Here is a 21794-nt window from a genome sequence, read left to right on the forward strand (position 1 = left end):
GAAGGGTAGGGGCAAGTCTTAGCTATGACACTTACTAGCTCTGGACCCAGGTGCTCAGTGTTGTTTAGGCTCATGGTCACATCTTACTTCACTAGAAATCCTTTAGAGGGATCAAGGCACACTTCTTTTTCCCCCTTAAGTCATTGGCTAGAACTGAGTAGGCTAGAGGTAGAGAAATGTGCCAAGTCGTGTATATGCATTCATTTGGGGACAGGATCTTAGGGGAAAAAAATTGACATTGGAGCTAAGTATGGATAGAGTTTTCAAGACTGAAGAAATACATATAGCATTTCCATAATTTGTTTAAATAGTGTAGCTCTTCTTAGAATGTGCTGAGAATGGGGCATTGTTGGGGAATCATTCCTCTGAAAATTCACTATTCAGAAATCAGATTTAGTTGTACATAATATTATTTCTTCATTGTTATACTTTGTAATTCATTTAAAGCAATGTGCAAACCACTCTTGTAGTGATCCCAAGGAAATAGCTCTGTGGCCTGGTGGATATTACACTCGAGTTAGAGATGTTGCTAGATCTGTTGTGATTTTATGTCTAGCAGAGATGGCAGAGGGGGAGGGAACTGCAGGAAAGCCATATTAGGGAGAAATGGGCATAAATGCTGTTAATAAAAACACATGGATTACTAATTTTATTTTATTTTTTCCCTCCTGCAGACAGTGAAGAGTGGAGGGACTCAGGAGCAATGGCTTACAGACCTTCATTACTGCTTCAACATTTACCTGGCTAGCCGCCCCCATGGCTCTGGGGCAGTTAGCACAGTCTGTTGAGGAGACACAATTTTAAACTGTTTACTTCTGTATTATTTTGAAAAATAAACACATTGGGACAATATTTGTCAATAAAGCTGAACTTTAAAGAAAGTTGGATGTGTATTCCTTTCCTGTACTGTGACAATGGATTGAAAATAAGTTTTCATCATTATTGAGTATGAAAAATATTCAAGCTCTTTTTTGTCTTGCTATACACAGTGGAGCTCTCCATTTCATTAATTATCAAATCTGTTTCTCAATGTGTGATGTTAAAATGTTATATATTATAATTGCAAGCAAATTTTCTATATGACAACCCTGATGGTGCAATTCATATGACTTTTTAAAATACCATATTCTTCTCTTACTCCATTAGGGTTGAGTGTCTTGTCACTGTACAGCTCTCTACATGCAATACAGACTAACTTCATAATTTAGATAATCTGGATTATTGAGTGTTATATATTCAGATAATGGTTTTCTTCTAACCATCTGTGGTTGATAAAGCATTTTATAGCTTGTGGTTAATATTGCACAATTACTGCAGGAAATGCAGCTAGTAGTAAAATTTACTAGCACTTCTCTTTTCTTTGTTGTGGAACCCTTCCTAATTAAGAGTAGTTATCTTTAAAAGGAAAGTAGAAGGTAGTTAACTTATTCTGAGCCCATATTCATCACTTGTTTACATAGACCAAATAGATCTCCTAAGATATGTAGAAAAACTACTGGATAAAATTCTAATTTGGAAAGGTCAGAAGTACTGATAAAATTTCTGTAAAAATTTGGATCTGTTTTGAACATTTTCTCTTTTCTCTCTTTCCTAGCTCAGGGCAGAGAAAACAAATATGAACCAACATAGAAGTATAGAATACAGATTCCTTTGCTTAACCCATTCCCTGTTGGGAATGTTCGGCAGTGAAGGAACAGAGATGGCTATTTCAGATACATCTATATACATTTTTAATGTGAAGATCTTCATGGTATACAGATACTCAACTTGTGAGTATCTTAACAAATTTTTAACTTCCTAGGGTACAAACATGTCTTTAGGTATTCTACTATAGAATCCTTCCAAATTCATACCGAATGAGACTACTCTTTGGGTCTGATATTCGTTAGACTTGAAGTAGGAGCTTAAGAAAGTCCTGAGGAAATTTTTGTAACTGAAGCTTTTAAGGTTAGGAGAGCCTAAGGACTTGGCAGAATGGTAGAAGTTATATTGTCGAGGATACTGATTTGGAAACTATAGTGAATTCATTTAAAGGGATTGTCTGAAAGTACCATTAAAAGTGCTTTCCTTATTAGGATGTATTATTATTCTAGTTTATTTCCTTTTATTCCACAGTCCTCATCTTCAAAAGTCAAGCTTGATTCAGCAGATCATGGGGAAAGATCTAACCTTGGAAGCAATCATCACTCAGACTACTTAATGTTTTGCTAATTACCATATTTCCTAACTAGCAGCAAATTGAGAGACTAAGTACCATCATCTGCATGGTCTTTCCCATTAAGAGAAATAGTATGGGCTTAATAGTCCTACTGACAACTATGCTTCCCAGTCATGAAGGTGAGAACATTTATAAAACGAATGGTAATAAAAAGGTCCAGCTTTTGACCTCATCAACAAGAAAACTTACTCCAAAGTCGTTTTTGAACTTCTGTAAACATTGCCCCATTTCATGGCTAGATTTTTTAAGTGACTGAAGTGTGAAAATTTGATGACTTTGTTAACAGAATCAACTTTAATGTCCCATCTCATGAAGACAATTCTTTAGTGACTGAATTTTTGATTTCTTGTTTTCACCTCAGTAGCTGGTCTCATGTTGTAGGAAAAGTTCCTTGATTTTCCGTTATTTTCAAACAAGTTTACATACTGCAGGTTGCTTACTGTTAAAACAAAAGCCAACATAGATGTTCCAAGTCATTAATTTTAGTTCAAAAATAAATTCCTTGGGATTGGTTAAATGGTTTTAATTCAATTCTTCTTATATTTTCTAGCTGGTATGAGCTATGGATTTATAATAAAAAGTCTGAAATTGATGACTTAAAAATCCTGCAAAATGAGGCTAAGCCTTTATAATCTAAATTTCACTGTGGTGGAAGGATGACTCACTTTACCCCAGTCTGATGGAGCTACTTTCAGACATCAGAAGATAACTGGGCTAGGTGGGCAGTTTTTTAAGCCTATGTCCTCAGTTTTTTTGTTTGTTTTTCGTTTTTTAAATCGGGGAAAGGGAGGGAGAGCAGGTGTCAATTGGAGTTCATTGGAAAAGGGTTCTTTAAAATTCAGAAAGCTGAGGTTCTGGGATTAATATTTAGAAGAGGGCTGAGGACAATTTTGGAAGTTTCCATTTAGACTTTTTGTGAGCTGAAGGAGTAGGAATCATTTTAGAGATCACTAAGATCATTTAGGGCAAAGAAATGGTAAGGGTTAAAATGTCTTGAAATATGGTGCTAACTTCTGCCACATTTGCTGCTTTCTCTTACTCTCGTTTCTTGGAAGAGAAGCATCAATGCCATCCTTAAGAAATCTCAACCCAGGTTTCTTGAAGTCAATATTATATGATAAGTATTAATTTTTCAGGGATTATGATAATTAAGGAAAAAAATCTAGTGATTGCTACATGCATTTTTTGAATGCTTTAAAAACCAAAAATAGCAATAAGAGTAAGTAACGTTTTAAACATGCACCAGGATTGTGGGTAATCACTTTGATTAAATTAAGATGGGTCACTTTGTCAAATCATTTGCACTTGAGTGTTTGTATACAAATACACAACATACATGTTTGTATTCCTATAAATGGCAGATATGTGCTGTGGTTATAAAAGGCTGACTGATGGTACAGATAAATCAATTTTATTTTTGGACCCAACATAGATGTATGGGCTGGTAGGTAGTACAGTGGGTAGAATGCAAGGCTTAGAATCAGGAAGATTTCCTGAATTCAAATCTGGCTCAGACACTCATTAGCTGGGTGACCCTAGGTAGGTCACAATCCTGGTTTGCCTCAGTTTCCTAAAATGAGTGGGAGAAGGAAATGTAAACAATTCAAGTATCTGCCAAGAAAACCCTAAATAAGGTCACAGATAAAACTGAAATGACTTAAAAACAATAAAAAGGCATGTGTATGCACGTATAGAAACACATATATTATGTATATATTACAAATGTGTGTATATGTATATATGCTGCAATTTAACCTTGACATTCAGCAACATTTACTGGTTAATGTTAATATTTACTAGTTAAAATCAAAGTAAAAAAGCTGATCAATATTTAATGGAAAGAAAATTCCATGCTTTATTAGTGCCTTAGTTGGGAATAGGAAAAGAAGCCTCTTTTCATTTCAATTAATGATCACTTAAAATTAATATTAGTTCATTTAAGGGTTTCTTAGGAACCTATGTATGACTGAAAATTTACTACACTTAGCATACATACCATAAGCTATTTATTTCAATAAAATTTAACATATATATGATGTTCTTTTCCTTTGTTTTTAAAAAATATGTTATTGGGCAAACGTGAAATAACCATTTATGTAACCCAAATCATAATTTCTTGATATATGCACATGACTAAACAAACAGATTTTACTTTTACTGATCCTTGCTAGCTCTATTTGGAGAAGTTTGATATAGTGAATAGTCTATACAAGCTGTGTATCCATAAATCACTCAATTAATCTCAGTGCTTCAGATAGTTAATTCTCCAAGACCAGAATACTTTAAGTTACATCTCAGTTATTCATCTGAATGATAGAACTTTCTAGGATTTAGAAGTTCTGCCATTTAAAAACAAACTTCATGCCTTAATGACAAATTTACATCCCTAAAGTAAATGTTTATGCAGAAGCTCTTCAGTAGGTACTTAGTTCCACTCTTGTATCAGTTTAACAAGTTTTCCTGAAACAGCTTGTTATTGATTAAGTTAAACCATCTTGATCTTTGTAGCATGAAGATGATTGTCATTCATATCTCCCCAACCCTACTCTTTTTTTTTTTTTTCTTTAAAACGAACTAAATTAATGCTATTATTCTGGCAGTCACTTATCACCTTCCTGGATAGGATATCTTATATAGAATAAGACAATCCAGTGGAGAAAGAAATGTTACCATAGATACTTATGGTTGGAGGCATTCACTGAACTTGGCATTTGCCATTGACAGCACTGAACTTATCAAACAAATTCGATGCTGTCATGAACAAAGGGAGTCAATAGGAAAACACATTGTTGAAGATGAAGTTTACTGAATTCTTATTAATTAGATAAATGAAAATGGGTATTATTCTGAAAACAAAAACAAAACACTGGGAAGGCGTCCTAATACTGTCCATTTTCATCACGTTATGAAAGCTAAAAGCCACTCCACTCTTACAGTAGGGATGGTTCATGACTATGAAAAGGAAAAAAAATCTCAAACTTTGTAGTTCAGATTCTCAAGTTATTCATCCTCTATTGCTTTATGGTGGTAATAAAATAGTTACATTTGAGACAATATTTTACTTTTTTTCATGTACTAAATTTTAGAAAACTGTTAATATATACACAACTACAGCAATTTGTTACTTGCCTCCTGTATCTTACTCTCCAATGTCCTATGTCCTTTTATATCTCTACCAGAGTATTTATGGATATATTTTCCTCTTACAGCTTTTTGTTTGTAGAGGCAGGATAGTAGTACAGAGTGAAGTGCTAGGCTAGGAGTCAGGAAGATGATGCAATTATAATCACATTGCCCCCTGAAAGTGTTTGTATTTTTAGGAGAATGAGCTCAAGAGCTTTTAATTGGGTTGTTGCTTCCACTGTTGTTAGATCATTTCAATTGTGTCCAACTCTTCATGGCCCCATTAAGGGTTTCTGGGCAGAGATACTGGAATGGTTTGCCATTTCCTTTTCCAGCTCATTTTTATAGATGAGCAAACTGAAGCAAACAGGTTGTCCAGGGTCACACAGCTATTAAGTGTCCGAGCTCAGATTGGAACTCAGGAATAATCTAACTTTAAGCCAAACATCCTATGCACTGTGATACCACCTAGCGGCTCCTTTGCTCTCATTTACTAGTTCTTCAAATTTAGCAAAGGGAGGGACCTCTGGCTGAACCGTAAACGGATCATTGGGGGTGGGGGTGGGGGTGGGGAGGAGGCGCGGGTAGGGGGGGAAGGGGGTGGGGAGGGGGAGAACCGCGGGGGGGGGGGGGGGAGGGGGGAGGAGGAGCTCAGGAACTATAATTTGAAAAGGATTCTGACTCACAAAGTGCCTGGAAACAAGAGTAACTTTCTGGGAGACCCATGAGCAAGGGAATGCACCATATGCCTTCTATTTGTCATTCTTAGAAGTTGCATTATGGTATTTTCTTACATTATTGTTCCACACTATGTGAAACCATTTTCCAAATCAATTTAATTCAATAAACATTTATTAAGTCCCAATTCTATGAAGTTAAAGGTTATTTACAGATTTTTTTCCACTCACAAATAATGGTAACATAGTTTTTTTTTAAAAGCTATGTCATTATTCTGAAAAACTTATGAAAATTGCTATCTACCTCCAGAGAAAAAACTAATGGAGTCTGAGTGCAGATTGAAGCATAATTTTTTTGCATTATTTTTCTTTCTTGATCTTTTTTTTTTGTCTTTGTTTTCTTCTGCAATATGGCTGATATAGAAATATTTTTTGTATGATTTCACAAGTATAATCTATATCAAATTGCTTCCTTTCTCAAGATATGGAGGGAGAGGGAAAGAATTTGGAACTCAAATTGTTAAAATGAATGTTAAAAAATTTTTACATGTAATTGAGAAAAATAAAAGAAAATCTATCAATTTTGTAATTTCATTGGTGTGAACTCATCAGTATATAAACCCATCTGTGACTTAGTAGAAAAGTCCTAGGAAGTTTTAGGGAGTCACCTAATAAACTTTAGGCAATTTGCTAGTGGGTTTTAGTAAGAGCCAATGGAGGAATTTGGATGTAGAACCCTTTCCCTTATGAGGCAGATAATTGGATTGGATAAAGCCTTGGGTCTGAGTCAAGAGTTATAATCTAGCCACAGATACTAGCTGTATGATTCTAGGCAAGTCATTTTTCCTCTATGGGCCTCAGTTTCCTCAAATGTAAAATGGGAATAATAACAACACCTACCTCCCAGGGTTGTTTGTAAGGATCCAATGAGAAAATACAAAGTACATGGCACGGTGCTTGGTACATAATATGTTCTAAATAAATCTGAGCAATTGTCATTATACATTGTGCCATCCTGCTCCTCTCAGACATGAGATTTTTTTTTAAAGTTACTTAATAATATTTTTATGGTATCTTCCCAATTTTAGAATTGTTGGGTTTAAAAGTATAATCACTTTGAGAACTTCTGCAGTGCCCTGCTACATCCCCAAAAGTTTCTGCCCCTTCGAAATTTCAGTCACATAAATATATTTCTTAACCCTGCTAACATTGAAAATCATCATTTTTGTAAACTTTTACTAACTTGATGATAAAACAGTTTATTTTCAGTAGTAATGCAGGAAGGTATTAGAGAGGAACCTATTATAAGTGTCGAGATTCCAAACCCATTAGAGTTTTTCCATAATGAAAATTTTTTGCATAAAACACATTTGCATATCAACAGTGATTCTTGCCTTGTTTGCCACTTGCATCAAGGGTGGAAGAAGCTTCCACAGTCATGAAATTATTGCCTGCTGGAGTACCAAGTCTTGAAATCATGTAGACTATGGTATGTTGAGTAATTTATTATTAATTAATTATTGTAATATATAATAATTAATATACATTAAATTAAAAATATTTTCTTGTGTTATATGGTACCTGCTTAAAGAAAGATAAAAATGACTAGAAATTAAAAGATAACATGATATAGTGAATAAGGCACTAGACAGAATCAGAAAGATTTTGTTCAAATCCTACCTCGTACATTTATTAGCTGAGCCTTAGGCAATTCGTTTGATCTCTCTGTTCCTTAATTTCTTTATCTGCTAGATGGCCTTAAAGGTCCCTTTTAGTCTATGATCTTATGATTTTTAGTATCCTCTGGATTTGCCTCTAATTTTAGAGTCTAATGCTAATTGCAGAATTGGGTACCATAGTCTGCTTGTTGGATTGCAAGCAATCTGATTTCTAAGTTACATTTCTATGAAAAGTTTTTTTAAAAGTTAACAAAATGCAAACTTGAAATCAAGCAGCCATTTTAAAAAATGGCATTAAAACCTTCTAAAATCCTACTCCGATAACATAACATGGCTTAGAGGCGCATCCTGGGTTCTCACAGGCCATTTTTAGGGAATGTAAGCCCTGCAGGGATTCACTTTAAAATGTGATCAAGGGACTCCATGACAGGAAAGAGTGACAGATTTAGAGTAAAAGGATTTGGGTTTGAATCCTAGCTCTCCCATTTTTACCTGTGTAAAGCTGTCTAGCTTCTTTGGACCTTACGTACTTCTTTATAGTTAGTTGCCTGGGTCAGCAGTGAGCTCAAGCCAAATGGATCCCTGCAGGCTGCACACTGACTCAGAAAACCACAAATGAACATTATCTATGTTGTATTATATTTTCATTTTCATCTGGTTCTGGCCCAGGGGAGTATTGCCAACGCCTTTCCCTTTCTCTCCCTTTGACAGCACCAGGCCAACATATAACTTTTAGGCTCCTTCCAAGTATTAAATCCTACAAATTTTAAGTGTGGGCCCACTTATAAATTTGGAGGATTTAATACATCAAAGGAGCCTGGGATAGGCTTGAATGGGACTGATGGGATGAAGTTTGCTCAGGCCCAAGTCACATGATCCCTATTCCCAGGGCCAGATGATATTTGGGCCTCAGGTTTCAGGAAGTCACATGACCTCTAGGCGGAGATCTCTAAAGGTCAAACCCAAGTCAGTGACAGGAAATTACAGGAAGTGACAAATTACAGGAAGTGATGTAACACAAGGAAGCAGACAACATTGGTGACCACTGATCAAGGATGGTTACTTCCTTTTAGTCTATCCAATGAAAAGGCTCGGATCTTTTGCTATTTAACTGGGTGTACTACTTCAAGCTGGTCAGATCGAGCACATACATGGTGGGAGCTGGGAAGTCTCCTGAGTGTGCTGGGCCTCTCCCTGCAGGGACTAAATAAATGCTTTTCTTTATACCCGAAGATTTCTCTGATTGGCTAATTTGGGAAAGGAGTCCAGCACCCATCCCACACAGTCTAGCTAAATTTGGGGATGAGGTTCATGTGATTTTTTCCGAGCCACAGCCACTGACAAAAACTACTTAGTTTATTGAGTGCCTGCCTTGCTTTCTTTTCACATCATGAGAATGTGGCAGATATCCCTTACTCTTTTTTTTTTTTCCCTCAATAGTATTTTTTTCCAATTACATGTAAAGATAATTTTAACATTTCATTATTTAAATAGTACTTTATTTTTCCAAATACAAGATAGTTTTCAACATTTTACCTTTGCAAAACCTTGTATTTTAATTTGTCTCCCTTTTCTTCCTTCCCCCCTCCCCAAGATCACAAGCAATCTTTTAAAGATTAAACATATACAATTCTTTTAAACATTTCCATATTCATTATGCTGCCCAAGAAAAATCAGATCAAAAGGGGAAAAAGTACAGAAAAAACAAGCAAAACAACAATAACAAAATGGGGAAACTACTATATTTTGATCCACATTCAGTCTCCATAGTTCTGTCTGTAGATACAAATGACACTTTCCAACATAAGTCTACTGGAATTACTTTGAATCACCTCATTTCAACATTTATTTTTATAAGATTTTGAGTTCCAAATTTTTTCTTTCTCCCTCCTTCACTTCTCCTTCCCAAGACAGCAAGAAATTTGATATAGGGGGCAGCTAGGTGGCACAGTGGATAGAGCACCAGCCCTGAAGTCAGGAGGACCTGAGTTCAAATGTGGTCTCAGACACTTAACACTTCCTAGCTGTGTGACCCTGGGCAAGTCACTTAACCTCAATTGACAGGGGAAAAAAATCTGATATAGGTTATACATGTACATTAATATACATATACATGTATATTAAACATATTTCCATATTAGTCACATTGTGAAAGAAAAGTGAGAACAGAAGGGAAAACAATCAACAAAAAAGTGAAAATTTTCTATCAATCCACATTTAGTTAGTTCTCCTTCTGGATGTGGATGGCATTTTCCACCACAAATCTATTGGAATTATTTTATCATCCCTTATTTTTATCACATTAGATGACAAACTCCTTGAGGGTAGGGTGGTTTTTGTTATTGTTGTTGTTGTAGTTTTGACATCCTCAGCACTTAACACAGTCCTTGGCACATAGTAAGTGCTTAATAAATGCTTATTGACTGATTGACTCACACTAAGAGGTGAAAGGCTGCATCTGTGATAGTTAAGGGTGTGTCCATATTGACAAAATCACAGATAACCTAAAATATAAAAAAGAACTAAAAACTCAGGGTGTACAAAGAACTAACTCATTAAACTTTCCCAGCCTATTCCTCCAATGTCAGGGGGTTATGTAAATTAGGACAAGATAAACTTGTGGAACAGACACTAAAGTGACTGTATGCCCACAGGACTCTGACTTACCTGAGTTTAGGTGCATGGCAGAGAAAGGAGGCTTGGATGAAGGTCTGACAGAGTGATGTACTTTCCTTTCCTGAGAGCTTCCTAGAAGGAAAAACAGTCATCAACCAACCCAATCAACGGAGGAGGCTCATGGCTGCCCCCATCCGAATCCAAATTCTCATCTAAACAGAAGTTGATCCTATTTGTCTATTTATGGGGAGCTGGTATCATGAAGGCCAAGGGGACGCTGGGATTGGGATTCTATTAGAGAACTCATTTCAGAATATCTTTGTAGGGGCAGCTAGGTAGTTCAGTGGAGTTAGGAAAGTTCAAATGTGACCTCAGATACTTGACATTTGCCAGTTGTGTGATGCTTGGCAAGTCATTTAACCCCAATTCCCTTGCCAAAAAAAAAAAAAAAAAAAAAAGTTTATGTTTTGTTTTGCTGGAAAGACTCATTTGAAAAAAATCATTGTATCACAGCATCATAGATTTAAAGCAGAAAGGGGCTTCGAGATCGTTGATTACAACATCCTTACCTTATAAGTAAGGAAACAAACTAAGAAGAGAATGACTTGCTCAGGATCATCCAGCTAGTAAAACTTAGATTCAAACTTAGAAAAGTTATGTTTAAGTCATAATTCCAATATGCACTAGCTGTGTGATCCTGCACAAGTCGCCTGTCTCTGAGTCTCTGCTTCCTTATCTGCAAAAAGGAGATAATCATATTTGCACCAACTCCTTCACAAAGGGTAAACCTTAATATGCTAAATAGGTGTGGGTTATTATTGTTGTTCTATTTCCTTATAAAGCTCTATAGAAATATTATTTTTACAAATTGGTCATTTCAACTCTACAACAATCCTGGAAAAAAGGTGCTAGTATTCTTCCCATTGTACAGAGGAGGAAACTGAGATAGGCAGAGATTAAGTGATTGACTAGGATCACCCATTTAGTCAATGTCTGAAGCAGATTTCAAATTCAGGGCTTCTTCCCTCCAAGTCTGGTGATCTATCTACTGTATCATCTAGCTGTCACCTTTCCTTTTCACAGAATCATCAGTTCTATGCAGATCTTATTTTGATTTCAGAGAGTAAAAGTACCTAGAATTAGTCAGTAGAATCAGTTGTCATTAATAAATACTTAATGAATATCCTTTGTGCTGGTTGCTTTATCAGAGATGGATTGCACATTAATTCTATGAAATATCTCCTATATGTGAATTGACAAAGCTGAAAAAAGATAATGTATTCAAATATGACAACATGGATACTTAAGTGTTTATTAAAAAAACCAAATAGTTATATCTTCCACATTGAAGAGGTTATGGATGTGATATCCTGTCCCCTGGCCATGATCTGGAAAATCTTGACCCTCCCTTCATATCAGAGAAGAAGTATGAGTTATTGTGGCATTAAAAGATGAAATGAGTGTATATTATGTATTATTATAATATATTTTATGCATGTCTGAATTTCTAAGCATTTTTTATATCTTCTGCTAGCCTTTGCTTGTCATCTGAGGTTTTCTCAAAACTCCCCCCAAGTTCCCATTTAATTTCTTATGCTGACCCATGATATATCAACATTGTGATGGGGAAAGTTACAATATGGAAGTTATAATTATATATTATGTTTCTATAGAGCCATATTTTCATGTTTTCGGTTAATGAAGTAATAGATTAGCACTTTAAAGGCAGCCACAAGTTTACAATTGCATGTGTAAAGAAGGGGATTTGCCATGAAGACTGAAGGAAAACCATTCTCCCAAAGACTGGGTTTTTAGCATTTAGATACCAAAAAGCATCTGTAGGAATTAATGAAATTAGTTAGTGAGCCAGAATAAAAATCATATGGGGACATGTAGCACAGCATTGTCTAAATGCTCAGAAACTTTCTAAACCCTTAAAAATAATGTGTGAATTCTTTTGTTCAAGGGAGAATTTCAGAAAATGCTCCTACAAAACCTTCTTCATTGCTGTGTCACAGCTAGTTCATGTTTCATATTGGGTGTGCGTGTGAGGGGATGTTTCACATAGGATCTGAGCATAATAAAGTGAACTTCTTTCCCATAGTTACTCAACTGGGAGAGAAAGAGAATTACCATATATTTGTTTGAGGACAGCTTGCTTGTTTTGCCTGATGAGAGAGCTGCTCTTGTTGGTAGATTTGGGGGTCTTACAGGATGAGCCTGGTTTCGAGGCCTTGGGGTTCAGCTGTTTCTTCTTAGCAACCTGGAAGAGAAAGGCTGTTTTCTCTTCTCTACACGCATCCTCATCTTCCTCACCCTGATGCTGAGCACTGCAAAGCTTGGACAGTTTCTTTCGTAGCTGGTAACTAAGAAAGAAAAAAGAGCATTTATTTGAGGTGAGCTTGTTTGGTCTGAATTCCATGAACCAGTTCATATGGAAGGTTGTCTGAGAAACTTGGGAATTCACAATGGCTGCTAATTTAATCAATGAGAAATATTTGTTTAACATTTAATTCCATTCTGGAGAGCAATTTGGAACTATGCTCAAAAAGTTATCAAACTGTGCATACTCTTTGACCCAGCAGTGTTGCTACTGGGTTTGTATCCCAAAGAGATCTTAAAGAAGGGAAAGGAACCTGTATGTGCACAAATGCTTGTGGCAGCCCTCTTTGTGGTGGCCAGAAACTGGAAACTACGGGGATGCCCATCAATTGGAGAATAGTTGGGTAAATTGTGGTAAATGAATGTTATGGAATATTATTGTTCTGTAAGAAATGACCAGCAGGATGATTTCAGAAAGGCCTGGAGAGACTTACATGAATTGATGCTGAGTGAAATGAGCAAGACCAGGAGATCGTTATATACTTCAACAACAATAGTATATGATGATCAATTCTGATGGATGTGGCCATTTTCAACAATGAGATGAACCAAATCAGTTCCAATAGAGCAGTAATGAACTGAACCAGCTACACCCAGTGGAAGAACTCTGGGAGATGACTATGAATCACTACATAGAATTCCCAATCCCTCTATTTTTGTCCGCCTGCATTTTGGATTTCCTTCACAGAAATTGTACACTATTTCAAAGTCTGATTCTTTTTGTACAGCAAAACAACTGTTTGGACATGTATACATATATTGTATTTAATTTATACTTTAACATATTTAACATGTATTGGTCAACCTGCATCTAAGGGGGGGAAGGAGGGGAAAATTAGAACAAAAGGTTTGGCAATTGTCAATGTTGTAAAATTACCCATGCATATATCTGGTAAATAAAAACTATTAAAATATTAAAAAAAACAAATTTAATTCAATCAGATATTGTTACCACCATCATCAACTAATTGTGATTGGGCTTTCCCTAGATATATAATATTGTGTTGGCTATATTTAAAATTAGTGTTTTGTTTTGGTTTTTTGTTAGCTACTCCAAATAAATATGTACCAAAAAATCTAAACCAATTTGCAGATGTAATATATATTTGGAGAATGGAGATTTATCCATCTTTGTTATTACTAATAGCTTTTTATTAAGTGCATTTGATATGTAAAAGTTTGGTTTGGTTTTTTTTTTTACACAGCAACACTTTCATTGAGACTAAGATAAGGCTTATTCAGCATCAACTTACTAATTTAACAAATATTTGTTAAATGTCTAATGGGCAAAACATAGTAGAAGAAGACTGATAAGAGATTTTCATGAAGAACATGAAATAAAACATCTCAATTAAGTAAGCATTTAGTAAGCGCTTACTATGTACCAAACTCTGCATTTACTTTCCAGGAACAAAATGAGGAAGAAAGTAGTCCCTGCCTTCAAAAAGCTTATATTTTATTTCAGGCAGTAGAGAAGGGATAAGGTGAACTAAGAAAAAATTACTTTACCTAGAACAAAGGGACAGAGAAATATAATGTCTCTAGGATAAAGGATTGTAAGTGATAGTCTCACTATTTTTGACCCTGAGCAGAAAATTTATTTATTATTTCTATTTCAGGGTACTTCATTTTATTAAGCTATATTTAAAAATTCTTTAGGTTTTATTGGTGCATGCTATTTTTACACTTGTCATTTCCCATTTTTCCTACTCCTCCATTAACCCCTTCCTTCCTGCTTCTTCCTTTACTACATAGAAAAGTCAATTATGCAAAGCCAATACAGTTGGGTAGTGTATGCAACCCCACACTTAAAAGAGAAGTATTTTCCAGGACCAAGCTTGGCCAATATAGTGTCCCAAATGTCTTAGTGAAGTTTTGAGCTATATAAGACTTAAAACTATACAAAAACTACACAAAGTTTTAAGTTACATAAAGATTAGAATTGCACTAAGATTTTTGAGACAAATTCTTCATAATTAACCAGTTGTAGGGCTCCCCCATTTCTTTTTCTTTCTGGGGCTCTTCTTGCCTAGATCAAGCCCCAGACTGGAAAGAACACCACCCCGCTTTGTCTTTAGTGAAGTCCATCCCAAAGCAGCCAATCCGAAACTTATCAAAAGGGCTGTCACATGAAGAAATTCCTTTTTTCTGGGATCAATTAATTCTTTTACAGATTTTCGATATTTTCTCCAAATCATTAAACTTCAATCCTAAATGGTATTACCCAATTTCACCCCATCAGGGAACTTTTTTTTTTCCTGCCCAAACTGAGCTTCCTGAATCCAAGTATTTCAAATACCAAGTAGGTCCGAATTTGTTCCTTGGTTACTAATATTACTATTTTTTTTTAGTTGTACATCATTCGTTATCATTTATTTTCAGAGTATATAAAGAAAAATGTCCTAGAAGTGGGGATAATGGTTTTAGCTCACTTTCAAAGACAATGGAAGTGTGTACAACAGCTCCAAACCCAGAATAGTAAGGCACTTTATAAATGTTTATTAAATTGAATTGTTTTAATACTAATATTATAGGTGAAAAAAGCAAATAACAGAAAACTTAAATGACTAGCTGTAAGTCATACAGCTAATAAGTGGTAGAAAAGACACCAGATCTTCTGACTCCAGGTGTAATCCTCTTACCATAGTTGCCCCAAATCACATGGTTGATAATAGTTATACCTCTAACATCATTTAATGACAATTCACTTTCTGATTTCCCCTAGACAAAAAATGTCCATGTTTGGAACACTTTTACTAAACAACATGGTGGAGGTCATTGTTCATTCTTCTTGAAGATGACCACTGAGTTACAAGGGTGATATTTTGACTTGTGCAAGATTTAATTGCACAATTAAATTGGATTTAAGTGAAGCAGAGCTGGTCAAAGTCATTATCCTACTTTTTCTTCCAGAGACATAGGAATGACAAGATGATTTGCAGTGGATAATCTTGGTCTTACTAAATTAAGGTTTTTTCCAGGTTCCAGTTTGTCTGGGACCAGTGCAATAAGATACCCATTCAATGACTAAGGACTAGATCAAATAATATAGTTCACTGTAACTGAATAGTAAAGAATTGTTTTAAAAATCACTTTATATATATATAAAAAAAATCACCTTACCTTCTCCATGCCCTCTGAATCACAGCGGCAGCATGGTTTTTTTTCCGGAACAACTCTTTCCTTGTTCTTTCTTTTTCAATGATCATTAGCCGTTTCTCTAATGGGAGAAGTTCAATATTCAGATTCTGCCCGGTTGGAGAGAAGGACAATTGATCACCCGCATTTGCAGATGCTGTTTTTGCCTTCACCAAGTTCGGCCTGTCACCAGGGACGGGGTGCACCCCTAGATTACTGAGCCCAGGTTTTGCCAATCCTGTTTTACATGGGAGCCCAGAGCAAACTCTTCCTATGACTTCATTATCTGCCCCTTTGCTTCTTTGTCCCCGATTACATGAAGGCTCACTCCCTGTATGGATGGGTTCCACTTTGGCACTTCCCGGTCTGCTAGAACCAGCTGGAGAGCACCGCTCTCCCTTTAGTTCTTTACTTCGTCTTCTTATCGAGTGCATTCTGGTCCTTGATACGGTTTCATGGTACTTTGGGTGCTTTAAGTTTCCAACTGGGCAATTAGAATTCGGCAAGCAGATTGCTGTTCTTCTGTCCAAGGGCTCCCGACTGCAAGCCACCATCAGCCTCTGATCTAACTTATCTTCAGACCCACTTGCTTTACCGTGAGAGGGATGTTTTGAGACACTCTTTCCTCTGAGAGATGGCAATTCTAGGCCTTTTTCACCTTCTGACTTAGAAACGTTCACCTGAGGTTTGCATTCATTATCCCTTTCATTGGGGCCAAAATGGACAGAAGGAACTTTGCCTTTGGAATGCTCTCTGGTTGGTTCTTAAAGGAGACAGAAAAAGCAGATGTTTATCAGCACTAAAATTACAAGACATAGCTTATTTTGTCGCTTCATTTTTTTTATACAATTAGTCTAGAAGGTGTTCTACAGCATAGATTCCCCACCCTTTCTATTCACCTTACCCCCTTGACTTTCAGTTCTTTCCTTTACGGTCTATTCAATATGAAAAAATAAATAAATTCTAGAGTTTACCCAGTGTAAGGAATGAATACATCAATTCAATAGTAATACTTAACATGAAATTAAATAAAGTTTCATAAAGAAAATTTTGTTTGGTACATAACCACATTTTTTTTAATTTTTAAAAATTATTATTGTTATTTTTTAGGATGAGAGATTATTTCTTAGCTACCCATAACAATAAACTTTGGGTTGACATGTGGTACAGTGGATACAGCAAGTGACCTGGAGTCAGGAAGACCTTAATTCAAATGTGACTCAGATATGTACAGTTGTGTGACTTTGAACAAGTCACTTAACCTAGGTGCTTCAGTTTCCTCCATATAAAATAGAGATAATAATAGTATTCAACTCCCAAGACTATGAGGATCATAGAAGATAATAACTGTAAAATGCTTACCACAGTACATGATCTATAAGTGCTATATAAATATTAGCCATTATTATCAATAGTAGTAGTAGTAGTAACATTTTTGAAAGAAATAGTAGCATATTCAATATGTTGCACTTGATTTGATTAAGAACAGATTGAGAATCCTAATTCATCTTGTGTTTATAAATAGAATCAAAACCTTTTAAGCACATCTAAGAACAGGTTTTGTTTCCCCAAGGGTACAACAAAAATTTGTAACTTCATTGATTAGAAATCAATTCCACAGTTTCTAGTTATTTCAGAGATCCTTCAGTTTCTCTTTAATTGGATTGTTGTTGTTGATTTTTTTACTCTCAATACAAAAAGGGTTTCATATTCAGCTTCATTTCTTGGGTTATCAGTAGGAATTATTTCTTCAATCATCTTTTTCAAATTTTTCAGATGCATAATTCCTTTCCTATTTCATATCACTTCTCTACTGTTTTCTCTCCAAATCCTCAATATTTTTCACATACTCTACTACTTTTAAAATATTTCAATAGAAAAATGAAACATTTTTTCAAACATTTCCTAAGTTCTCTCTCTTGCCAAGCTTCTCTTACTTGCTGTAGGCATGTCTCCCCTAGGTTGGGAAACCCCTATTTTTTGGCATGACAGTGATGCTGATGACAATAATAATGGTGGGAGATGGACAAATAAGCAATAAGCTTCAAAAGACATGTACTTTATCTTTGTTAAAAACAGGGCTTTAACACATAAAATAAGGGAAGCTTAGAGTCTAGAAATGTAGATAGGTTTGAAGAATCTTGGAGTAACACTATCATCATTCCACAATGACATCACCCTTATTAATTAGATTTTCCAATATCCCTCTCTCATTCTTAAGATCCTTTCCAACTCTAATATTCTTTATTCTTTACCTTTAATAGCCATCAATCACTTTGAGATTCTACATCCTTTCATTGAGTCGGATAGTTTTAATGGAAAGGACACCAAGTTAGTCATCTGAAGATCCAGGTCACAATTCTAGCTTTGTCTAAGTCTCATTGTGTTATCTTGAGGAAATTATTTGCCCACTTACAGTGCCTTAGCTCATTTATATTTAAAGTGGGGACAGTGAATTCTTCTTAGAGGAATATCATAAGACTAAAAAACCATAAAAGAAGTGAAAATTTCGGACAAAAATTGTTCAGGCATTGTAAGGTAAGGGAAAGAGTACTAGACTGGGAGTCAGGAGACCTGGTTTCAGATATCAGCTCTGATGCTTCCTGTGAGATATTGACCAGAGCACTTTTCTATTCAAGCCTCAGTTTTCTCATTTGTGAAGTGGGAGATTAGAGTCTCTAAGATCCTTTCTAGCACTAAATCTCCAATTCTAGGATCTTCAAGATCTCAATCAAGGTTAACAATGTTAGCATTACCTGAGAAGGTAAATTTGTGATTATATAATTGAATATTTTGAGTAGAGCTAGTGAATTATAGCATTTACAATGATTACTTTTTTTTTTTTTTTTTTTTTTTGCTTAGGCAGTTGTGGTTAAGTGACTTGCCCAGGGTCACACAGCTAGGAAGTGTTATGTGTCTGAGACCAGATTTGAACGCAGGTCCTCCTGACTTCAGGGCTGGTGCTCTATTTACTGTACCACACTGCCCCACAATTATTCCTTTTTATTAAGGTTTGCAAACTTGGCACTAAAGGTATTTATTTCCCACTTGGTTACTATTGGGATAATTTACATCCAAAGAAAGTAGTGGTATTTGGGTTATAGAAATCTGGCCCAAACAGTTGGTGTAATTGCAGTTAACTGAATTAACCTCATAGCTGGCTTTGTTTATCTATGCATTTTTATTAAAACAAATAGGGAGAAGTGAAGAAGACGTGATATTAAATAAACACTGTGATAGTATAAAAAAAAAAGTGACAGTAAAAATAAATAAATAAATAAATAAATAAATAAATAAAAGACATCAATGGAGAAAGCCTTGTTAGTACCAGTTAGTAATTAGCCAAAGGAGAGCTCAGTCCAATATAGTTCAGAGGAAAGAGGCAGAAGAGTTGGGTTCAAATCCTATTTTTGATGATTTCTATCTCTGTGACTCTTGTATGTCACTTAATTTTCCTTGGTCTCAGTTTCCTCATCTGTTAAATGGGAAGGTTGAACCAGATAACCCCTTATTTCCTTTGCAACCTTTTGTGTTTCTAATATCTATTGTTTCATCAGTATAAATTAAAACATACCTTTTTGTCTTCGGGGATTTTCTCCTTGCTTTTCTGTGGAAAGAAATTGCTCTTTTCTGTGTGCTATATCTGGGGACACTCCCGGGGATCCTTTGTGGTTTTTTCCTATTTGGCTTGGAGAGGCATTGCTGGAGAAGGATTGCTTGCCAATTATAACTGTGGGTTTGCTGGGCAGTGGTGGAGGCCTGATGACTGGATTTCGCTTCTCTGGAAGCTGCTGTGCTGGTCCTCGACATTTCACTGGGCTCAGGGTTCCCCTTGGGTGTTTTCCTTCTTTCCTCTTACTTTCTTCTTCACGTTTTCTGGAATTAAAGCCAATTCTTTTAGCAACAAAACCAAATGTCCAGGGCATTCCAAAGTAGTCAGTGATTCTTAATATTTCATAGCTAGCTCAAATTCATACCATGCTTTAAAGTTACGAAGCATTGAAATACATGCTCATTGATCATTGAAAGGAAGCTGATTTCACATGCTACAAATTTTGCTTACCAGGACTTCCTTGGTTATTCAGCAGTTCTTCTACCTAACCATTGCTGAATCCCCATCTTATTTCCCCCCAGGGACTGATCCAAACCTTTTTTCCTTCTTCAAGCCCTCACTTATCTGCGGTGGGCATTAAAAACAAATTATTTATATGGTTAACCAAATGCCTTAAAATGGGTCTCCTTAAACTTTTTTCTATTTGTGACCCATTTCCCTGCCCCAAGAAATTTTACATGACAATATAAAATTGTAGCGAGCTGTCGTCTCCAGAAGCTGCCGGATCGCTCTCTGGGAAGAGATCTGCTGTGTCAACTCAAATCTCTTGGACAGATTCTTCTTCCTGTAGAGAACTGTTGTCTCCAGGCAGTTGCCGTTAACTCTAGTCCAGAGAAGTGACTTCCCTTCCTGCAGAGAGCCGCGTCAAGCCGCGTGCAGAGTCTTCTCCTATCTCTGGAGTGGTGTCCTCTTTTATCCTCCCAGAGAATGGGCATGGGATAATGCAAGGGCTTCTGGGAAGAAGTACTCCAACCAATGAGCTTGCTCCTCTTATCAAGTCAACCTGAGTTCTCATCTTGTAATTGTCCAGACAACCTGAATTCTCACCTTGTCATTGTCCAGACAACCTGAGTTCTCACCTAGTAATCCTAACATCAAATAGTTACACATATTAAACATTTATTGGTAATAAATCCTAAAGAAATTTATTTTAAAACAATTCTCTGGTATACATATAATTTTACCATTTATTAAGGATGAAAGCAAATTTGCATAGTGATGGGATGAATATATTTGCTTATTTTTACATAAAAATTACATCTTGGTGTAAAATACTTGATATTACAAGATGTAGAGAATTCAGAAGCCTTTTACTGTTGCCAAATTTTTCATGATCCCCTACGTTCAGTTATGTGACCGCATTTGGGGTTGTGACCCACAGTTTAAGATGCTTTGCCCTAAAGTATGTACATTTTAAAAATTCGTTGCAAAAGCTACAATCTCCATTCTTAAAAAATAAAAAGATGTATTCCTGTTATATTGGGTTCCCTCTATAACATGAGCTTCCTGCATCACTGAGAAGATTAAAGTTAACTCAAGTCGACAAACATTTCCCAAAAGCTTATTATAATATGTTCAATATTATGCTAAACACTCGGGATTAAAAAAAGAAGCAAAACCTTAGTCCCTTTTTCTCAAAGAGCATACATTCTAATGGAGGAGACAACATGTAAAGAGCTAAGTATCTACAAAATATTTAAAGAATACATGGAAATTAATTTCAGAGGGGAAGGCAGTTATAGCTGGGAAAATCAGGAAAGTCCTGTAGAATTCAAGTTTGAGTTGACTCTTCCACTGATGCCTTCTCAGCATCATCACCCACTCTATCACTCTTTCTTCACAGAAGAAGCAACATTCCACTTTTCACTAAGATCAATATACTTATTATACCTTTGAGCTTATTCTCAGTCCTTTCTCTCTTAGCATCTTTAATTTCTCATTCTCCAATGATTTCTTTCCATCATCCTACAAACATGCCCAGATTTCTCCAAACCTTAAAAAGGAACTCTTTCCTCTAATCATCATACCTTCATCCAGCTCCTATGCTGTTTATCTCTACTTCATTGCTAAATTTCTTTAAAAGTTGTCAAGGCTTGACTCTTTTCAACAATGAGGTTATTCAACCTAATTCCAATAGACTTGTGATGGAAAGTGTCATCCCTATCCAGAGAGAGAGAACTATGGACACTGAATGTGCTTCAGAGCATAATATTTTCACCTTTTTTATTGTTGTTTGCTTGTTTTTTTCCCTTTTGATCTGATTTTTCTTGTGCAGTATGATGAATATGGAAATACGGTTAGAAGAATTGCATGTTTAACCTATATCGGATAGCTTGGTGTCTTGAGGA

At 35.8% G+C, this 21794-nt stretch overlaps 2 protein-coding genes across 7 annotated transcripts in view; one reads left to right on the forward strand and one right to left on the reverse strand.

Moving 5' to 3' along the window:
- The window catches only part of TEX10 (testis expressed 10), a 64929-nt gene extending 64048 nt beyond the window's left edge, over positions 1-881 (forward strand). For all 3 annotated transcript variants that reach the window (XM_074280076.1, XM_074280077.1, XM_074280078.1), the window contains exon 15: positions 675-881. In XM_074280076.1, coding sequence (XP_074136177.1) covers positions 675-788 — 114 coding nt within the window. In that variant the 3' untranslated portion in view covers positions 789-881. The remainder of the gene's footprint in view (positions 1-674) is intronic.
- Positions 1-21794, reverse strand: part of INVS (inversin) — a 271870-nt gene that overhangs the window by 41027 nt on the left and 209049 nt on the right. For 2 of the 4 annotated variants that reach the window (XM_074280072.1, XM_074280073.1), the window contains 5 exons: positions 19408-19709; positions 15819-16596; positions 12447-12679; positions 10365-10445; positions 373-2657 (listed from right to left, as the gene is read on the reverse strand). In XM_074280072.1, coding sequence (XP_074136173.1) covers positions 2542-2657; positions 10365-10445; positions 12447-12679; positions 15819-16596; positions 19408-19709 — 1510 coding nt within the window. In that variant the 3' untranslated portion in view covers positions 373-2541. Of the gene's footprint in view, positions 1-372; positions 2658-10364; positions 10446-12446; positions 12680-15818; positions 16597-19407; positions 19710-21794 lie in introns of those variants that run through there. The other 2 variants (XM_074280074.1, XM_074280075.1) reach the window with 1 other exon arrangement.

This window comes from Sminthopsis crassicaudata, chromosome 1, assembly GCF_048593235.1.
Source record: "Sminthopsis crassicaudata isolate SCR6 chromosome 1, ASM4859323v1, whole genome shotgun sequence".
Taxonomy (NCBI): domain Eukaryota; kingdom Metazoa; phylum Chordata; class Mammalia; order Dasyuromorphia; family Dasyuridae; genus Sminthopsis; species Sminthopsis crassicaudata.